Source organism: Anser cygnoides, unplaced genomic scaffold (genome assembly GCF_040182565.1).
Source record: "Anser cygnoides isolate HZ-2024a breed goose unplaced genomic scaffold, Taihu_goose_T2T_genome scaffold_43_1, whole genome shotgun sequence".
Lineage (NCBI taxonomy): Eukaryota > Metazoa > Chordata > Aves > Anseriformes > Anatidae > Anser > Anser cygnoides.
Window position 1 is genome coordinate 1019511 of NW_027103067.1, and position 21262 is coordinate 1040772.

General features: G+C 67.3%; 1 protein-coding gene across 1 annotated transcript; it reads left to right on the forward strand.

The window, feature by feature from the left end:
• The first annotated feature begins 148 nt into the window (after positions 1-148).
• LOC136789216 (fermitin family homolog 3-like) lies at positions 149-21106 on the forward strand. The gene is given in 19 exon segments (XM_066989194.1): positions 149-416; positions 2358-2591; positions 3873-4015; positions 4376-4548; positions 6036-6138; positions 6794-6901; positions 8895-8946; positions 8949-9032; positions 10370-10446; positions 10980-11029; positions 11162-11237; positions 11240-11294; positions 13784-13890; positions 15209-15315; positions 15380-15470; positions 17171-17295; positions 17862-17922; positions 17924-18004; positions 20673-21106. Coding segments are annotated over 19 exon segments (2220 nt in total). The 5' UTR covers positions 149-202; the 3' UTR covers positions 20952-21106.
• The last annotated feature ends 156 nt before the right edge of the window (positions 21107-21262 follow it).

Below are 21262 nucleotides of genomic sequence, written 5' to 3' on the forward strand. Positions count from 1 at the left end.
AATCCATGGGGGGGGGGGGCAGGGATATTGGGGGCACCCCAAAGATTGGAGGGGGGGGGAAATGGGGACCTGGGCGTGGCCTTTTTTGGGGGGGGGGTGACATCACGGCGCTGTCCCCTCCCCTGCTCCACTTCCTCTACGTGGGGGGGGGGGGCCGGGGGGGGCCCTGACACCCAGGGGTGGCGCGGTGGCACCCGGCGCCATGGCGGGGCTGAAGACGGCCACGGGGGAGGCCATCGACGGCTCCTTCGAGCTGCAGGTGGAGGTGGAGGGGGCCGGGGGGGGCCCCGACTCCCCCGGAGACCCCCCCTCCATCCCGGGGGCGGCAGGGGGCACCCCCACCCGCACCGTCGCCCTCCGCGTCACCGGGGACCTGCACGTCGGCGGCCTCATGCTGCTCATCGTGGAGACCGTCGGTGAGCGCCCCCGGGGGGGTCTGGGGGTGGGGGTGGGGGGCAAATTTGGCCCCCCCCCCACCCTTTTAGGGTCCCTCTGACCCATAGCGAAATGTGGGGGCACCCCCTGACCCCCCCCGCCCCGTCGGAAAGGGTTTCCCCCCCCCCACCCCGTCCTTCCCTCCATCACGCGGTGCTGAGTGGCTGCTGCTGGGGGGGGGGGAGGGGCAGGATGTGGCCGGGGGGGGCCCAGCCCTTATCGGGGGTCCCAGGGCCCCCCCGCAACCCCCCCCCGTTTCCGTGTCACCCCCTGGCCGGGGCGATAAGGAAACCGCGGGCTATAAATACCCCCAGGGCCCCCCCTCGTGTCCCCCCCCCACCCCGCGGTTTAGGGGGGCAGCAGGGCCCTCGTAGCCCCCCCGTAACACCTCGCAGCCCCCCCATAGTGCCCCTAACCCCCAGCAGCACCTTGTAGCCCCCCCAGCACCCCCAAATTCCTCCGTGGCACCCCCAGGCCTCCCCCCAGCCATCCTGCCCCCCCAGCCGTCCTGCCCCCCAGCCATCCTGCCCCCCCCAGCACCCTATAATCCCTTTCAGCCCCTCTACTTCACCCCCAATAACCCCCATCACCCCTACCCCCCCATAGCACCCCCAATACCCCCCCGGCACCCCTAACCCCCAATACCCCTCTGTGCCCCCCCTTCTTCTCTAACCCCCCATAACCCCCCAATATCCCCCCCACCCCCTCTGTGCCCCCCATCACCCCTAACCCCCATTGCCCCCAGCCACCCAATGACCCCCCCCCATTGTCCCGGACCCCCAAAACCCCCCAGCCTCTCTCTGCCCCCCCCCCAATTTGGGGGTTGGGGGGTACGGGGGGGGGGCAGGGGAGGGGTGTTGGGGGGCTCTGGGGTGCCATTGGGGGCTTTAGGGTGGGGGGGGGGGCGTAGAAGGGCTGGGGGATTATTTGGGGGGTCAAGGGGTGCCATGGGGGGGGGTTAGGGTGATGGGGGGTGTTTGGGGGGGTTTAGGGTGATGGGGGTATTTTGGGGGGGGTTTGGGGTGATGGGGGAGTATTGGGGGGGGTTTAGGGTGATGGGGGGTATTGGGGGGAGGTTGGGGTGGTGGGGGGTATTTGGGGGGGTGGGGGGTGATGGGTGATGGGGGAGCGTGGGGGGGCTGGGTGCGGAGTTGGGGGGGTTAGGGGTGATGGGGGGCAGTTGGGGGGGTTAGGGGTGATGGGGGGCAGTTGGGGGGGGTTAGGGTTGCCTTCGGGGGGGTTACGGGTGATGGGGGGGACATGGAAGGGCTGGGGGGATATTGGGGGGGTTATTGGGTGGGGGGAATGAGGGGAGTGGGGGGCATTTGGGGGGGTTAGGGTTGCTATTGGGGGGGATTGGGCGATGGGGGGGCATGGGGGGGTTAGGGTTGCTATTGGGGGGGGATATTGGGCGATGGGGGTCAAGGGGGGATTTTGGGGAGGTGGGGGGTAGGGTCTCTATTAGGGGGTTTACGGATGACGGGGGCGTGGAGGACCCCCAATACCACCCCATACCCCCCCCCCCGACCCCCCCTGACCCCCCCCCGACCCCCCCCCCCCCCCCCCCCCCCCCCAGGGGTGCAGCTCGGGGGGAGTTCGGGGAGATGTGGGGGGGGTAGGGTCTTTATTAGCGGATTTACAGATGATGGGGGGCGGAGGACCCCCAATACCACCCCATACCTCCTCCTGACCCCCCCATGTCCCTGACCCCCCCCATGTCCCTGACCCCCCCATGTCCCTGACCCCCCCCCCATGTCCCTTCCCCCCAGGGGTGCAGCACGGGGGGAGTTCGGGGAGATGTGTGGGGGGTAGGGTCTCTATTAGGGGATTTACAGGTGACGGGGGGGTGGAGGACCCCCAATACCTCACCATACCCCCCCCCCGACCCCCCCTGACCCCCCCCGTGCCCCCCCCCCACCCAGGGGTGCAGCGGGACTGGTCGGACCACGCGCTGTGGTGGGCGCAGCGGCGGCAGTGGCTGCTGCGGCCCGGGCGCACGCTGGACGCCCTGGGGGTGGGGGCGGACGCGCAGCTCCGCTTCGCCCCCCAGCACCGGGCCCTGCGCCTCCGCCTGCCCAACCGCCGCCGCCTGCGCCTGCGCCTCTCCTTCGCCGAGCCCCTCTGCAGGGTGGTGGCCGAGGCCTGCCGCCTGCTGGGTGCGTCCCAGGGGGGGTATGGGGGGGTTAGGGGGGCTGGGGGGTGTTAGAGGGGCTGGGGGATGTTAGGGGGAGCTGGGGGGTGTTAGAGGGGGCTGGGGGGGCTAGGGGGTGTTAGAGGGGATTAGGGAGGAGCTGGGGGGTGTTAGAGGGGGTTAGGGGGGCTGGGGGGGCTGGGGGGGTTTAGAGGGGACTAGGGGGTGCTGGGGGGTGTTGGGGGGGTTAGAGGGGGCTGGGGGATGTTAGGGGGAGCTGGGGGGTGTTAGAGGGGGCTGGGAGGGTGTTAGAGGGGGCTGGGGGTGTTGGGGGGGTTAGAGGGGGCTAGGGGATGTTAGGGGGGAGCTGGGGGGGTTAGAGGGGGCTGGGGGGCCTGGGGGGTGTTAGGGGGAACTGGGGGTGTTAGAGGGGGCTGGGGGGGCTAGGGGGAGCTGGGGTGGTGTTAGAGGGGCTAGGGAGGAGCTGGGGGGTCTGGGGGTTGTTAGAGGGGGCTAGGGGGAGCTGGGGGGTGTTGGGGGGGGTTAGGGGGGAGATGGGGGGTGTTGGTGGGGCTAGGGGAGTGTTAGAGGGGGCTGGAGGGGCTAGGGGGTGTTAGAGGGGGCTGGGGAGAGCTGGGGGGTGTTGGGGGGGTTAGAGGGGGCTAGGGGGGAGCTGGGGGGGTCTGGGGGTTGTTAGAGGGGGCTAGGGGGGAGCTGGGGGGTGTTGGGGGGAGCTGGGGGGGGTGTTAGAGGGGGCTGGGGGGGGGGTGTTAGAGGGGGCTAGGGGGGAGCTGTGGGGGGTTAGAGGGTGCCTGGGGGGGGGGGTTAGAGGGGGCTAGGGGAGTGTTAGAGGGGGCCTGGGGGTGTTAGAGGGGGCTGGGGGGCTAGGGGGTGTTAGAGGGGGCTAGGGAGGAGCTGGGGGGTGAGGGGTGCTGGGGGGGGTTAGAGGGGGCTGGGGGGCTGGGGGGGATAGGGGAGGTGTTAGAGGGGGCTGGGGGGGCTATGGGGGTGTTAGAGGGGGCTGGGGGGAGCTGGGGGGGTCTAAGAGGGGTCTGAGGGTGTGTTTGGGGGGCTAGGGGGAGCTGGGGGGGTCTGGGGGGTATTAGAGGGGTCACGGGGGGGTTCGGGGAGCGTGGGGGGGTGTTAGATGGGTCTGAGGGGGGCTTGGGGATGTTAGAAGGGGCTTGGGGGGGTCTGGGGGGTCTGGAGGGGATTAGAGGGGCTGGGGGGGTTGGGGGGTCTTGGAGGGGTCTGGGGGGGGCTCCGGGGGGCTTTGGGGCACCCTCACCGTGGTTTTGGGGCGCAGGCATCCGGCACCCTGAGGAGCTGTCGCTGCTGCGGCCCCCGAGGACGAGGAGGAGGAGGAAGGGGGGGCAAGAAGCGCGGCGACCCCCCCCGGGAGGAGGGGTCGACTTCGACCTCAGCTCTGTTGTGCTGCCCCCGGTGAGTGCCCACCCCCCCAAAAAAAAAAAAAATTAAAAGGGGACCCCCCCCCCAAAAATTGGGGACCCCCACCACAAAAATTGGGACCCCAAAAATGGGGGACCCCCAACCAAAAATGGGGGACCCCCCCCCAAAAAATGGGACCCCCAGTCGAAAAATTGGGACCCCCAAAAAATGGAGGACCCCCCACTGAAAAATCGGACCCCCAAAAAAGTGGGACCCCCCCCCCAATGAAAAATGGGGACCCCCAAGAATGGGGGACCCCCCTAAAAAGAATGGGACCCCCCACCAAAAAATTGGGACCCCCAAAAATAGGGGAACCCCCCCCCAATGTGACACACCCCCCCCCCCTGTTATTTAGGCCAGGAGGGGCCATGGCGGGGTCCCCCTCACCTGCTCCCCCCGCCGGGGGGCCCCCGGGCACCCCCAACTGCTACCAGATGCTGGTGGCCCCCCCGGGGGGGGCTGGGGCCCTGCGCCCCCCCCCCGGCCCCCCCCCGCGGGAACCCCCTGCTGCACCGCACCCGGATCAATGCGAGGTAAGGGGGGGGATTTGGGGGGCTGGGGGCAGATTGGGGGGCTTGAGGGGGGCAATGGGGTGGATTGGGGGCCTTGGGGGGCAGATTAGGGGATTGGGGGGCAGGGGGGCAGTTTGGGGGAGATTGGGGGTGGATTGGGGGGCAGATTAGGAGATTGGGGGGGGCAATGGGGTGGATTGGGGGCCTTGGGGGGCAGATTAGGGGATTGGGGGGCAAGGGGGCTATTGGGGGGCAGTTTGGGGGAGATTGGGGTGGATTGGGGAGCAGATTAGGAGATTGGGGGGCAATGGGGGACGGTTTGGGGGGGATCGAGGTGGTTTAGGGGGGCTGGGGGGCAGATTTTTGGGATTGGGGTGGATTGGGGGGCAATGGGGTGGATTGGGGGGCTGAGGGGCAATTGGGGGCAGTTTGGGGGAGATTGGGGTGGATTGGGGGGCAGATTAGGAGATTGGGGGGCAATGGGGGACGGTTTGGGGGGGATCGGGGTGGTTTAGGGGGGCTGGGGGGCAGATTTTTGGGATTGGGGTGGATTGGGGGGGCAATGGGGTGGATTGGGGGGGCTGAGGGGCAATTGGGGGCAGGTTGGGGGGGATTGGGGTGGTTTGGGGGGACTGGGGGGCAGATTACGGGATTGGGGAAGCAGTAGGGTGGATTAGGGTGGTTTGGGGGGCTGGGGGGGGTCAGATTAGGGATTGGGGGGCAGTGGGGTGGATTGGGGGGCTAGGGGGCAATTGGGATGTGGTTTGGGGTGGATTGGGGGGCTGGGGGGCAATTGGGATGTGGTTTGGGGTGGATTGGGGGGTAATGGGGTGGATTGGGGGGCTGGGGGGCAACTGGGGGGATTGGAGTGGTTTAGGGGCGCTGGGGGGGGGCAGATTAGGGATTGGGGAGGGCGATGGAGGGGCAGTTTGGGGGGATTGGGATGGTTTGGGGGGCTGGAGGGCGGATTAGGGGATTGGGGGGCAATGGGGTCGATTGGGGGGCGGGGGGAATTGGGGGGGATTAGGGGATTGGGGGGCAACTGGGGGGATTGGGGTGGTTTGGGGGGCTGGGGGGACAGATTAGGGGATTGGGAGGGGCAGTGGGGTGGATTGGGGGGCTGGGGGGGCAAATTAGGGGATTGGGGGGGCAATGGGGTGGGTGGGGGGGCTGGGGGGCAACTTGGGGGGGATTGGGGTGGTTTAGGGTGGCTTGGGGGGGGCAGATTAAGGGATTGGGGGGGATTGGGGTGGATTGGGGGGGGGTCTCGAGGGGGATTGGGGTATTTGGGGGGGGCAATGGGGCAAATTGGGGGGGTGTTTGGGGGGGGGGGGGCCGTGTGGGGGCTGCTGGGCTCCGCTTTTGGGGGGGGGGGGTCAGTTTTGGGGGCCCAGCTTTGAGCTGCGGGTTTTGGGGGCGGAGGTCTGGAGGGGGTTAATTTTTGGGGGGGGGGGGGGTCCCAATTTTTTCTGGGGGGGGTCCCCTAATTTTGGGGTGCCCCCCCCCAGGTGGCTGGTGTCGTCGCGCTCGCTGATGCAGCAGGACGTGGCCGACGACGAGGAGCTGCTGCTGCGCTTCAAGTACTACTGCTTCCTCGACATCGACCCCCAGGTGCCCCCCCCGGCACCCCAAACCCCCCCCCGGCACCCCAAAACCCCCCCCCGGCACCCCAAAACCCCAGGGCACCCCAAAACCCCCCTGCCCCCCCCCCCCCCCAGAGCCCCCCAAAACCGCCCTGACCCCCCCCCCCCCCCCAAGCCCCTTCCTCAACCTCGCTGCTTCCTTACCGGCGCCCCCTAAAAAGCCCCAAATCTCCCCAAAATGGCACCCCAAAACCTCGCCCACCCCCCCGCTGCACCCCAAAACCTCATCCCCCCCCCCCGCTGCTGCTTCCTTGATATCCCCCCCCCCATAGCCCCCCCCCAACGCCCCCTATAGCCCCCCCAAAAACCTTCACCTCTGGCGCCGCTGCTTCGTTATCGTCACCCCCAAAACAGCCCCAAATCTCCCCAAAATGCCCTCCCCCCCCCCCGTGGCACCCCCAAAACCTGCCCCCCCCCCCCACTTCCTTGATATCGCCCCATAGCCCCCCAAACCCCCCCATAGCCCCCCCAAAATCCCCCATGGCCCCCCCAAAACCCCTCCGGCACCCCCTTAGCGTGTCATCCCCATGCCCCTGGCACGTTTTACCCCCCCCGGTGTCCCCCTCGTCCCCCCGTGCCCCCCCCCCGATAACCCCCTGTCCCCCCCCCGTGCCCCCCCCCAGGTGGACGCGGTGCGCGTGGCCCAGCTGTACGAGCAGGCGCGCTGGTCGCTGCTGCTGGAGGAGATCGACTGCACCGAGGAGGAGATGATGCTCTTCGCCGCGCTGCAGGTGGCCCAAAAGACCCCCAAAATGCCCCAAAACTACCCAGAAATGCCCCAAAATACCCGAAAAATGCTGTGAAATGCCCTGAAATGCCCCAAAACTGCCCTGAAATGTCCCAAAATACCCCAAAAATGCTGTGAAATGCCCTGAAACGCCCCGAAATTGCCCTGAAATGCCCCAAAAATGCCGTGAAATGCCCCAAAACGCCCCGAAACTGCCCTGAAATGCCCCAAAACACCCCGAAACTGCCCTGAAATGCCCCAAAACTGCCCCGAAACTGCCCTGAAATGCCTCAAAACGCCCCTAAACTGCCCTGAAATGCCCCGAAACTGCCCTGAAATGCCCTGAAACTGCCCTAAAATGCCCCAAAACGCCCCGAAACTGCCCTGAAATGCCCCAAAACGCCCCGAAACTGCCCTGAAATGCCCCAAAACTGCCCTGAAATGCCCCAAAACGCCCCGAAACTGCCCTGAAATGCCCAAACACCCTGAAACTGCCCTGAAATGCCCCGAAACACCCCCAAACTGCCCCGAAACACCCCAAAATTTCCCTGAAATGCCCTGAAACACCCCCAAACTGCCCTGAAACACCCCAAAATTTATGTGAAATGCCCTGAAACACCCTGAAACTGCCCTGAAATGCCCCAAAACTGCCCCAAAATACCCCAAAACTGCCCTGAAACTGCCCTGAAATGCCCCAAAATACCCCGAAACTGCCCTGAAATGCCCCGAAATGCCCCAAAATACCCCAAAACTGCCCTGAAATGCCCCGAAACACCCCAAAACTGCCCCAAAATACCACAAAACTGCCCTGAAATGTCCCAAAATGCCCTGAAATGCCCCGAAACTGCCCTGAAACTGCCCTGAAATGCCCCAAAACTGTACTGAGATGCTGCCCCCCCCAGCCTCATCTCCCCCAGCCCCCCCCCCCCCCCCGAAATTCCCCGGTTTTCCCCCCAAAAGTCCCTAAATATACCCCAAAATGCTCCCGAAGTGCTGCAGAGACCCCAAATGTACCCCCATAATCCCCCCAGAATACCCCCAATCCCCCCCCACCACAAAATACCCCCAAACCCTGCCCCCCAGGACCCCCCAGCCCCCAAAACCCCCTTCCACGACCCCCTAATACCCCCTGCCCCCCCCCCCCCAAACCCCCAGCTGGTTTGGGGTGCCCCCAAATCCCCCCCCCAAAAAAAACTGCCCCTCAGCACCTCCCCCCAGCCCCCAAATCCCCCCCCTTCCACAACCCCTTAATACCCCCTGCCCCCCCCAACCCCCCCAGCTGGTTTGGGGGTCCCCAAATCCCCCCCAGCCCAAAATACCCCCAAACCTGCCCCCCAGGACCCCCCCCCCCAAATCCCCCCTTCCGCCACCCCCTAATACCCCCTGCCCCCCCAACCCCTGCCCCCCAGACCCTGCAGCTGGTTTGGGGGGCCCCCAAATCCCCCCCCTCAAAAAAAAACCTGCCCCCCAGGACCCCCCAGTCCCCAAATCCCCCCCTGCCCCAACCCCCTAATACCCCCTGCCCCCCCAACCCCCAGCTGGTTTGGGGGCCCCAAATCCCCCCCCTCAAAAAAAAAACCTGCCCCCAGGACCCCCCAGTCCCCAAATCCCCCCCTGCCCCAACCCCCTAATACCCCCTGCCCCCCCAACCCCCCAGCTGGTTTGGGGGCCCCCAAATCCCCCCCCCCCCCTCAAAAAAAAACCTGCCCCCAGGACCCCCCAGTCCCCAAATCCCCCCTGCCCCAACCCCTAATACCCCTGCCCCCCCAACCCCCCCAGCTGGTTTGGGGGCCCCAAATCCCCCCCCCAAAAAACCCTGCCCCCCAGGACCCCCCCACCCCCAAACCCCCCCCCCCCAAAATCCTGCCCCCCAAATCCCCCTTCCACGACCCCCTAATACCCCCCGCCCCCCCCCCAGACCCCCAGCCGCTTTGGGGGCCCCTCCCCGACCCCCCCCCCGTTCTGACCCCCCCAATTTTGACACCCCCCCCCCCCAGTACCACATTGACGAGCTGGGGGCGGGGGAGCTGTCGGAGCCCGGGGGGGCGACCCCGCCCTGGACGACCTCGACGCCGCCCTCAACAACCTGGAGGTGAAACTGGGGGGGGGACCCCGGCGGCACCCCCAGCCCGCTGGTGAGACTGGGAGGGCACTGGGAGCTACTGGGGGACACTGGGAGGTGGTCCGGGGGTCTTCTGGACCCATCGGGGTGTACTGGGGGGCACTGGGAAGTACTGGGAGGGGGCTTTTTGCCATACTGGGAGGTATTGGGGGGCACTGGGAGGTACCTGGGGGGTCTTCTGGACCCATGGGGGTGTACTGGGGGGCACTGGGAGGTACTGGGGGGTCTTCTGGGCCTGTCAGGGTGTAATGGGAGGCACTGGGAGGTACTGGGGGTCTTCTTGCCGTACTGGGGGACACTGGGAGGTACTGGGGGGGTCTTCTGGACCCATCGGGGTGTACTGGGAGGTACTGGGGGTCTTCTTGCCATACTGGGAGGGACTGGGGGGTACTGGGAGGTACTTGGGGGCACTGGGAGGTACCTGGGGGAGTCTTCTGGACCCATCGGGGTGTACTGGGAGGTACTGGGGGACACTGGGAGGTACTGGGGAGGGTCTTCTTGCCATACTGGGAGGTACTGGGAGGGTCTTCTTGCCATACTGGGAGGTATTGGGGTGTACTGGGAGGTACTGGGGGACAGTGGGAGGTGCTGGGGGGGGTCTTCTGGACCCATCGGGGTGTACTGGGAAGTACTGGGAGGGTCTTCTTGCCATACTGGGAGGTATTGGGGGGTACTGGGAGGTACTGGGGGGCACTGGGAGGTACTGGGGGGGTCTTCTGGACCCATCGGGGTGTACTGGGAGGTACTGGGAGGGTCTTCTTGCCATACTGGGAGGTATTGGGGGGTACTGGGAGGTACTGGGGGACACTGGGAGGTACTGGGGGGGGTCTTCTGGACCCATTGGGGTGTACTGGGAGGCACTGGGAGGTACTGGGGGGGGGTCTTCTTGCCATACTGGGAGGTACTGGGGGACACTGGGAGGTACTGGGGGGGTCTTCTGGACCCATCGGGGTGTACTGGGAGGCACTGGGAGGTACTGGGAGGGTCTTCTTGCCATACTGGGAGGTATTGGGGGGCACTGGGAGGTACTGGGGGACACTGGGAGGTACCTGGGGGGTCTTCTGGACCCATGGGGGTGTACTGGGGGGCACTGGGAGGTACTGGGGGGGTCTTCTTGCCATACTGGGAGGTACTGGGGGCACTGGGAGGTACTGGGGGGTACTGGGAGGTACTGAGGGACACTGGGAGGTACCTGGGGGGGTCTTCTTGCCATACTGGGAGGTATTGGGGGGCACTGGGAGGTACTGGGGGGACTTCTTGCCATACTGGGAGGTACTGGGGGGCACTGGGAAGTACTGGGGGACACTGGGAGGTACTGGGGGGTCTTTCTTGCCATACTGGGAGGTATAGGGGGGCACTGGGAGGTACTGGGGGACACTGGGAGGTACCTGGGGGAGTCTTCTGGACCCATTGGGGTGTACTGGGAGGTACTGGGAGGGGTCTTCTTGCCATACTGGGAGGTATTGGGGGGGGTACTGGGAGGTACTGGGAGGGGTCTTCTTGCCGTACTGGGGGGTACTGGGAGGTACTGGGGGACACTGGGAGGTACTGGGGGGGGGGGTCTTCTTGCCATACTGGGAGGGACTGGGGGGTACTGGGAGGTACTTGGGGGCACTGGGACGTACCTGGGGGAGTCTTCTGGACCCATCAGGGTGTACTGGGGGGTCTTCTTGCCGTACTGGGGGGTACTGGGAGGTACTGGGGGACACTGGGAGAAACTCAGGGGCTTTCCTGGCTGCACTGGGAGGTACTGGGGGGCACTGAGAGGTACTGGGGGGCTCCCCTGGTGTCACTGGGGAGACTGGAGGGGGTCTGGTGAAACTGGGCCATACTGGGCCATACTGGGCCATACTGGACCATACTGGGCCATACTGGGCCATACTGGACCATACTGGGCCATACTGGACCATACTGGGCCATACTGGGCCATACTGGGCCATACTGGACCCCCCCCCCATAGGAGGACCTGGCGGCCATCCCCGAGCTGGCAGAGGAGCTGGAGATCTACAGGTGGGGGGGGGGGGATAACCGGGGGGGGGTCCCCCGCCCCCTATAGCGGGGTCCTTTCGGGCCCCCCCGGCCCTGGCGGGGCCCCCCCCGGCTAACGGCGGGCCCCCCCCGGCCCCGTTTGTGCCCCCCCAGGCCCCGCAGGCTGGCGCTGCGCGGCTTCCGCCCCCACTGGGCCGTGCTGAGCGGGACCACCCTGGCCTGCTACAAGGCGGGGGGGGGGGGGGCCGGGGGCGCGGGGAGCCCCTGCAGCAGCTCAGCCTCAAGGGTGAGACCCCCCCCCGGGACCCCCCCCCCCGGGACCCCCCCCCCCCGGGACCCCCCCCCCTCCTCATAACCCCCCCCCCAATCCTCCCCCCCCAAGTTGCTCCCAACCCCCTTGTTCCTCCCCCCGCCCAACACTGAGGGACCCCCAAATCCCCCCCCCTCCCCAAATCCCCCCCCCCCAAATTCCCCCTCCTAAATCCCCCCCCAAATTCCCCCTCCTAAATCCCCCCCCCCAAATTCCCCCCCCAAATTCACCCCGGACCCCTCCTCAACCCGCCCCCCCCCCGACCCCCCTGTTAGCCCCAAATCCTTCCCTTTTCTCCCCAAAGTACACCCCCCACACCCCTAAATTCCCCTGAACCCCCCAAGACTCCCCCAGACCCCAAAATCCGCATTAACCCCCCAAGACCCCCATAACCCCCAGCCCCCTAAATGCCCCCAAATCCCCCCTGAACCCCCCCCCCCCAAACCCCATAAATGCCCTCCGACCCCCCCATAGCCCCCCCCCAACCCCATAAACACCCCATGACCCCCCCCCCAAGACCCCATAACGCCCCCCTTCCCCCTAAATGCCCCTGAATCCCCCCCAAGACCCCCCCCCCGCCCCCAAATGCCCCATGACTCCTCCCTTATGACCCCCCCAGCCCCCTAAATGCCCCTGAACCCCCCAAGGCCCCCCCCCCTGGCCCCTAACTACCCCATGACCCCCCTTTGACCCCCCCAGCCCCCTAAATGCCCCCATAGCCCCCCCAACCCCATAAACACCCCACGACCCCCCCCAAGACCCCCATAACCCCCCCCCAGCCCCCTAAATGCCCCCATAGCCCCCCCAAAGACCCCCCCATAACGCCCCCCAGCCCCCTAAATGCCCCTGGAACCCCCCCCCCTAAGGCCCCCCCCGGCCCCTAAATACCCCATGACCCCCCCTTATGACCCCCCCCCCAGCTCCCTAAATGCCCCCATAGCCCCCCAAACCCCATAGATGCCCCCTGTAACCCCCAGCCCCCTAAATGCCCCCACAGCCCCCCCAAAGACCCCCCCATAACGCCCCCAGCCCCCTAAATGCCCCTGAACCCCCCCCCCAAGGCCCCCCCCCCGGCCCCTAAATACCCCATGACTCCCCCCTTATGACCCCCCCAGCCCCCTAAATGTCCCCACAGCCCCCCAACCCCATAAACACCCCACGACCCCCCCCCCCCAAAGACCCCCATAACCCCCCCCAGCCCCCTAAATGCCCCTGAACCCCCCCCAAGGCCCCCCCCCCCCCCGGCCCCTAAATACCCCATGACTCCCCCCTTATGACCCCCCAGCCCCCTAAATGCCCCTGAATCCCCCCAGGAACCCCCCCGGCCCCCAAATGCCCCGTGACTCCCCCCCCTTATGACCCCCCCCCCAGCTCCCTAAATGCCCCCATAGCCCCCCCCCCAAACCCCATAGATGCCCCCTATAACCCCCCAGCCCCCTAAATGCCCCCATAGCCCCCAAGCCCCCCCGCCCCCCAAATGCCCCATGACTCCCCCCTTATGACCCCTCCAGCCCCCTAAATGCCCCCATACCCCCCCCCAAACCCCATAGATGCCCCCTATAACCCCCAGCCCCCTAAATGCCCCCATAGCCCCCCAACCCCATAAACACCCCACGACCCCCCCCCCCCCCAAGACCCCCATAACCCCCCAGCCCCCTAAATGCCCCCTGAACCCCCCCCCCCCCAAGGCCCCCCCCCCGGCCCCTAAATACCCCATGACTCCCCCTTATGACCCCCCCCCAGCCCCCTAAATGCCCCTGAATCCCCCCAGGAACCCCCCCCGGCCCCCAAATGCCCCATTACTCCCCCTTATGACCCCCCCCCCCAGCTCCCTAAATGCCCCCATAGCCCCCCCCCAAACCCCATAGATGCCCCCTATAACCCCCCAGCCCCCTAAGTGCCCCCATAGCCCCCCAACCCCATAAACACCCCACGACCCCCCCAAGACCCCATAACGCCCCCCCCCCAGCCCCCTAAATGCCCCTGAACCCCCCCCAAGACCCCCCCCCCCCGGCCCCCAAATGCCCCATGACTCCCCCCCTTATGACCCCCCCAGCCCCCTAAATGCCCCCACAGCCCCCCCAAACCCCATAAACACCCCCACGACCCCCCCCCCCCAAAGACCCCCATAACACCGCCCCCAGCCCCCTAAATGCCCCTGAACCCCCCCAAGGCCCCCCCCCGGCCCCTAAATACCCCATGACCCCCCTTGACCCCCCCCCAGCCCCCTAAATGCCCCCACGACCCCCCCAAAGACCCCCATAACGCCCCCCTTCCTACCCCCCCCCAACCCCTCCCCACCCCCCAAAACCCCCTCCCCACCCCCCCCCAAACACCCCATTTTTGGGGGATAATCGCAAATCCCCTACACGTGGGGACCCCCGGGGGGTCCCCAGCCCCCCCCCCCACTTGCCCCCCCCCCCCCCCCCCCACCCCCCCCCCCCCCCAACCTTGCCCCCCCCCAGGCTGCGAGGTGACCCCCGACGTCAACGTGGGGGCGCAGAAATTCTGCATCCGCCTCCTGGTGGCGGCCCCCGAGGGCATGAGCGAGGTGCAGCTGCGGTGCCGAGACGTGAGTGGGGGGGGGGGCAGCGCCGGGGGGGGGGCGGGGGGGGCGGGGAGCACCGGGGGGGGGTCCTGGGGGTCCCTGGGGGTCTTGGGGGGGTCCCGGGGGTCCTGGGGGTTCCTGCAGGTCCTCTTTGGGATATGGGGTGATGGAGAAAGGGGGTTGGGGGGGGAGGGGTTAGGGGGCGGGGGGGGCTCTGGGGGGGACAGGGCTGGGGGGGGCCGGGGGGGGGCAGAGAGTACTTGGGGGGGGTCCCTGGGGGTTCTGGTGGGGTCCCGGGGGGTCCTGGGGGTCCTGGGGGGTCCTGCAGGTCCTCTTTGGGATATGGGGTGATGGAGAAAGGGGGGGTTGGGGGGGGGGTTTAGGGGGTTTGGGGGGCTCTGGGGGGGACAGGGCTGGGGGTCCCGGGGGGGCGGGGAGCACCGGGGGGTCCCGGGGGTTCGGGGGGGTCCCGGGGGGTCCTGGGGGTCCCGAGGGGTCCTGCAGCTCCTCTTTGGGATATGGGGTGATGGAGAAAGGGGGTGGGGGGTGCTCTGGGGGGGGCTGTACTGGGGGGCAGGGAGCACTGGGGGGGTCCCGGGGGGGGCGGGGAGCACCGGGGGGGTCCTGGGGGGTCCCGGGGGTCCTGGGGGGTCCCGGGGGGTCCTGGGGGGTCCTGCAGGTCCTCTTTGGGATATGGGGTGATGGAGAAAGGGGGGGGGGGGTTAGGGGGCCTGGGGGGGCTCTGGGGGGACAGGGCTGGGGGGGCCCGGGGGGGGCGGGGAGCACCGGGGGGGGGTCCTGGGGGGTTCGGGGGTCCCGGGGGTCCCGGGGGGTCCCGGGGGGTCTGGGGGGTCCTGCAGGTCCTCCTTGGGACATGGGGGTGATGGAGAGAGGGGTTGGGGGGGGGCTTAGGGCTTTGGGGGGGGTCCCCTCAATATATCCCCATAGTTTCGGGGGGGGGCTGGGGGGTCCCAGTAAGTTTTTTGGGGGGGGGGGGTGGTCCAGTGACTTTGGGGGGGCCGGCCCTGGGGGGCTTTTGCAGTCGGGGGGGGGGATTTAGGGGGGGTCCTGGGGCCTTTACTGGGGGGGGGGGGGGGGTGTCACAGAGTGTGTGTGTGGGGGGGACTTTTGGGGGTCTGGGGGGGGTCCCAGAACCACACCCCCCCATATATCCCCCCCCCCACCCCATTTTTTTGGGGGGGGGATCCCCAAGGAGCCATTTAGGAGAAAAGGAGGAGGAAAATCACGGGGGTGGGGGGTGTCAGGGCCCCCCCAGACCCACCCCACCTATTCCGTGGTGTGTGGGGGTCCCTGACTTTGCCCCCCCCCCCCAAAAAACCAGGCCCCCCAGTACGCCCGCTGGGTGGCCGGCTGCCGCCTGGCGTCCCGCGGGCGCTCCCTGGCCGACGCCGCTTCGGGGCCGAGGCGCGGGGGGTGCTGGGGGTGCTGGGGCTGCAGCCGGGGGGGCCGCGCCCGTGCCCCCCCCCCCAAGCCGACGCCCCCCAAAACCCCCCCCGGTCGCCGCCGCCGCCGGCCCCCGCGCCGCCCCCGGACCCCCGGCTGCTGCTCGCCCCCGCTTCCAGCGCAAGTTCAAGGCCAAGCAGGTGAAGGGATCCCCCCCCCCCCCAAAATTGCCCCCCCCCAAATTGCCCCCCCCCCAATCTATAGGGACCCCCTAATTGCCCCCCAATCGATGGGGACCCCTAATTGCCCCCCCGGTCTATAGGGACCCTCTAATTACCCCCCATAGATGGGGACCCTCTAATGCCCCCCCCCCAATCCATGGGGACCCCCGTAATTGCCCCCTCCAATCAATGGGGACCCCTAATTACCCCCATCGATCGGGACCCCCCCCCTAATTGCCCGCCCCCGTCTATAGGGACCCCCTAATTGCCCCCCCGTCTATGGGGACCCCTAATTGCCCCCCCAATCTGTAGGGACCCCCTAATGCCCCCTCATTCTACGGGGACCCCCGTAATTGCCCCCCAATCAACGGGGACCCTGTAATTGCCCCCCCCAATCCATGAGGACCCCCTAATTGCCCCCCATCTATAGGGACCCCTAATTGCCCCCCCAATCAATGGGGACCCTCTAATTGCCCCCCCATCTGTAGGGACCCTCTAATGCCCCCCCAATCAATGAGGACCCTCTAATTGCCCCCCCATCTGTAGGGACCCTCTAATGCCCCCCCAATCAATGAGGACTCTCTAATTGCACCCCCCATCTGTAGGGACCCTCTAATGCCCCCCCCAATCAATGAGGACTCTCTAATTGCACCCCCCCCCATCCCTGGGGACCCCATAATTGCCCCTAATCCATGGGGACCCTCTAATTACCCCCCCCATCGATGGGGACCCTCTAATCCCCCCCCGTCTATAGGGACCCCCTAATTGCCCCCCCAATCAACGGGGACCCTCTAATTGCCCCCCCCCATCTGTAGGGACCCCCTAATTGCCCCCCCATCAATGGGGACCCCCCCCTAATGCCCCCCATCGATGGGGACCCTCTAATTGCCCTCCCCATCTATAGGGACTCTCTAATTGCCCCCCCCATCCATGGGGACCCCCTAGTTGCCCCCATCTGTAGGGACCCCCCCTAATTGCCCGCCCCCATCCCTGGGGGCCCCTTAATTGCCCTGGTGCCCCCCCCATTTTCTGATGCCCCCCCCCCATTTCCTGGTGCCCCCCCATTTCCTGTTGCCCCCCCCATTTCCTTTTGCCCCCCCATTTTCTAATGCCCCCCCCCATTTTCTGATGCCCCCCCCCCAGCTGGTGCCCCGCATCCTGGGGCCCTTGTGCCCTGGTGCCCCCCACATTTCCTGGTGCCCCCCCATTTTCTGATGCCCCCCCCCATTTCCTGGTGCCCCCCATTTTCTGATGCCCCCCCATTTCCTTTTGCCCCCCCCATTTTCTGATGCCCCCCCCATTTTCTGATGCCCCCCCCATTTCCTTTTGCCCCCCCCCATTTTCTGATGCCCCCCCCCCAGCTGGTGCCCCGCATCCTGAGGCCCTCGTGCCGTGCTCCCCCATGACCCCCCCCCCCATGCCCCATTTCCTGGTGCCCCCCCCCATTTCCTGGTGCCCCCCATTTCCTTTTGCCCCCCCATTTTCCAATGCCCCCCCCCCCATTTTCTGATGCCCCCCCCCAGCTGGTGCCCCGCATCCTGGGGCCCTCGTGCCTTGCTCCCCCATGCCCCCCTCCCACCCCCCATTTCCTGTTGCCCCCCCATTTCCTGATGCCCCCCATTTCCTTTTGCCCCCATTTTCTAATGCCCCCCCCCATTTTCTGATGCCCCCCCCCCCAGCTGGTGCCCCGCATCCTGGAGGCCCACCAGCACGTGGCGGCGCTGCCGGCGGCCGAGGCTCGGCTCCGCTTCCTGCAGGCCTGGAGGGCCCTGCCCGGCTTCGGCCTCGCCTGCTTCCTCGTGCGGTGAGGGGGGGGCGCGGGGGGCGCTGGGGGGGGCACTGACCCGGGGGGGGCGGCTGGGGGGCTGGGGGGGGTGATAATGGGGGGTATGGGGGTGATAATGGGGGGTATGGGGGGGATAATGGGGGGATGGGGGGACCCTGGTGGCTGGGAGGGGAGATTGGGGGGCGCGGGGGGGCTTTGGGGGTCTGGGGGGTCTGGGGGGTCTAAGGTTCTTTTTGGGGGGGGCAGACCCGGGATGGGGGGTTGGGGGGCTGGGGGGGGGATAATGGGGGGTATGGGGGGGATAATGGGGGGATGGGGGGACCCTGGTGGCTGGGAGGGGAGGTGGGGGGGTTTGGGGGGTCTTTGGGGTTCGGGGGGGTCCAAGTTTTTTTTTGGGGGGGGGGGTCCCAGGTGTTTTGGGAGGGGTCCTAAACATCCAGGAGGATGCCGGCTCTTTAGGGGAGGGGTCCCCGGGGGGGTGTTTTTTTAGGGGGTCCCCTCTGCTTTGAGGAGGGTGGTGGGGGGTCCCCCTATTTTCGTCCCCCTCCGTGACCCCGAGGGGGGGCGTGGGGGGGTCCCGCCAGGTTCAAGGGCAGCCGCCGGGACGAGGTGCTGGGCATCGGCGCCACCCGCCTGGTGCGCCTCGGAGCCCGCCACCGGCGCCGTCACCCGCACGTGGCGCTACAGCTCCGTGCGCCAGTGGAACGTCAACTGGGACAGCCAGCAGGTGGGCACTGGGAGCACTGGGAGGCACTGGGAGGCACTGGGAGGGGGCTTTGGGGGCGCTGGGAGGGGGCTGGTGGGGCACTGGGGGGTTACTGGGGGCGCTACAGCTCCGTGCGCCAGTGGAACGTCAACTGGGACAGCCAGCAGGTGGGCACTGGGAGCACTGGGAGGCACTGGGAGGCACTGGGAGGCACTGGGAGGGGGCTTTGGGGGCGCTGGGAGGGGGCTGGGGGGCACTGGGGGGTTACTGGGGGCGCTACAGCTCCGTGCGCCAGTGGAACGTCAACTGGGCCAGCCAGCAGGTGGGCACTGAGAGCACTGGGAGGCACTGGGAGGCACTGGGAGGGGGATAGAGGCACTGGGAGGGGGCTTTGGGGGGCTGGGGGGCACTGGGGGTTACTGGGGGCGCTACAGCTCCGTGCGCCAGTGGAACGTCAACTGGGACAGCCAGCAGGTGGGCACTGGGAGCACTGGGAGGCACTGGGAGGGGGCTTTGGGGGCGCTGGGAGGGGGCTGGGGGGCACTGGGGGGTTACTGGGGGCGCTACAGCTCCGTGCGCCAGTGGAACGTCAACTGGGACAGCCAGCAGGTGGGCACTGGGAGCACTGGGAGGCACTGGGAGGCACTGGGAGGCACTGGGAGGGGGATAGGGGCACTGGGAGGGGGCTTTGGGGGCGCTGGGAGGGGGCTGGGGGGCACTGGGGGTTACTGGGGGCGCTACAACTCCGTGCGCCAGTGGAACGTCAACTGGGACAGCCAGCAGGTGGGCACTGGGAGCACTGGGAGGCACTGGGAGGCACTGGGAGGGGGATAGAGGCACTGGGAGGGGGCTTTGGGGGGCTGGGAGGGGGCTGGGGGGCACTGGGGGGTTACTGGGGGCGCTACAGCTCCGTGCGCCAGTGGAACGTCAACTGGGACAGCCAGCAGGTGGGCACTGGGAGCACTGGGAGGCACTGGGAGGGGGCTTTGGGGGCGCTGGGAGGGGGCTGGGGGGCACTGGGGGGTTACTGGGGGCGCTACAGCTCCGTGCGCCAGTGGAACGTCAACTGGGACAGCCAGCAGGTGGGCACTGGGAGCACTGGGAGGCACTGGGAGGCACTGGGAGGGGGCTTTGGGGGCGCTGGGAGGGGGCTGGGGGGCACTGGGGGTTACTGGGGGCGCTACAGCTCCGTGCGCCAGTGGAACGTCAACTGGGACAGCCAGCAGGTGGGCACTGGGAGCACTGGGAGGCACTGGGAGGCACTGGGAGGGGGATGGGGGCACTGGGAGGGGGCTTTGGGGGCGCTGGGAGGGGGCTGGGGGGCACTGGGGGGTTACTGGGGGGCGCTACAGCTCCGTGCGCCAGTGGAACGTCAACTGGGCCAGCCAGCAGGTGGGCACTGGGAGCACTGGGAGGGCGCTGGGGGTTACTGGGAGCACTGGGAGAGGGCTGGGGGGTGCTGGGAGACACTGGGAAGGGGCTAAGTCTTACTGGGAGGTGCTGGGGGTTACTGGGAGGGCACTGGGGGTTACTGGGAAGGGACTGGGTGGGGTTGGGGTTCCCCTGCGTGCCCCCCAACTCCAATTTGCCCCCCCAAATTTGCCCCCTCCAATTTGCCCCCGCACTCCAATTTGCCCCCGAATTTCCCCCCCCTTTGCCCCCCCACTCCAATTTGCCCCCTCCAATTTGCCCCCAAATTTGCCCACCCCACTCCAATTTGCCCCCCCCACTCCAATTTGCCCCCCACTCCAATTTGCCCCCCAAATTTCCCCCTTTGCCCCCCACTCCAATTTGCCCCCCCCCAAAATTTGCCCCCCAAATTTGCCCCCCAGTCCCCCCCCCCCAATTTGCCCCCCACTCCAATTTCCCCCCCCCCAATTTGCCCCCCCACTCCACCCCCCCCCCCCAATTTGCCCCCCCCCAATTTGCCCCCCCACCCACCCCCCCCCCAAATTTGCCCCCCAAATTGCCCCCCCACTCCAATTTGCCCCCTGCCCCCCAATTTGCCCCCAATTTGCCCCCCCCCAATTTGCCCCCCACTCCAATTTGCCCCCCCCGAATTTGCCCCCCTTGCCCCCCACTCCAATTTACCCCCCAATTTGCCCCCCAATTTGCCCCCCAAATTTGCCCCCCAATTTGCCCCCCAATTCCCCCTAATTTGCCCCCCCACTCCACCCCCCCCCCAAATTTGCCCCCCCCAATTTGCCCCCCACTCCGATTTGCCCCCTGCCCCCCAATTTGCCCCCAATTTGCCCCCCCAATTTGCCCCCCCCATTTTCCCCCCCACTCCAATTTGCCTGCCCCCAAACTTTCCCCCTTTTGCCCCCCACTCCAATTTGCCCCCAATTCCCCCCGCAATTTGCCCCCCCACCCCAATTTGCCCCCCACCAATTTGCCCCCCCCAATTTAATTTTCCCAATTTGCCCCCCCCCAAATTCCCCCCCCCAATTTGCCCCCCACCCCAATTTGCCCCAATTTGCCCCCCCCCCCAATTTAATTTTCCCAATTTTCCCCCCCCCACCCCCCCCCCCCAAATTTGCCCCCCCACTCCCAATTCCCCCCAAATTCCCCCGCACTCCACCCCCCCCCCCCAATTTCCCCCCCGCCCCCCCAACCCCCCCCTGCCCCCCAAAATTTGCCCCCACCCCCCAAAATTTACCCCCCCCCCCAAAATTTGCCCCCCCCGCAGGTGGCGATCGAGTTCGAGGAGCAGGTGAACGTGGCCTTCAGCGTGGTGTCGGCCTCGTGCCAGACGGTGCACGAGTACCTGGGGGTACATCTGCCTGGGGGGCGCCGCCAGGGGCAGCCCCTCGACCTCGACCTCTTCTACAAGCTCACGGGGGGCACGAGGAGCCCTGAGCGCCCCCCCCCCCCAAAAAAAAAAAATCCTCGTGTGACACCAGCACCAGCTTTGTGCCCCCCACCCGCACTTGTGCAACCGCCCCCTCGTGTGACGCTCGTGCGCTAACGGTTTAATGGCTGGGGTCAGGGGCCCCCCCCAATCCTTGTGCAAGGGGTCTTGTCCTCGTGCAAGGGGCTCGTGCCCCCTCCCCCCCCAAATCTTCGTGCAAGGTCCTCGTGCAACACTCGTGTGCTAACGGTTTAATGGCTGGGGTTGGGGGGGGAGGGGGCGTACAAGGGCTTGTGCCCCCATCCTTGTGCGAGGGGCTTGTGTCCTCGTGCAAGGGGCTCGTGCCCCCCCCCAATCCTCGTGCAATGCTTGTGCACTAATGGTTTAATGGCTGGGGTCAGGAGCCCCCCCCCCCCCCCCAATCCTTG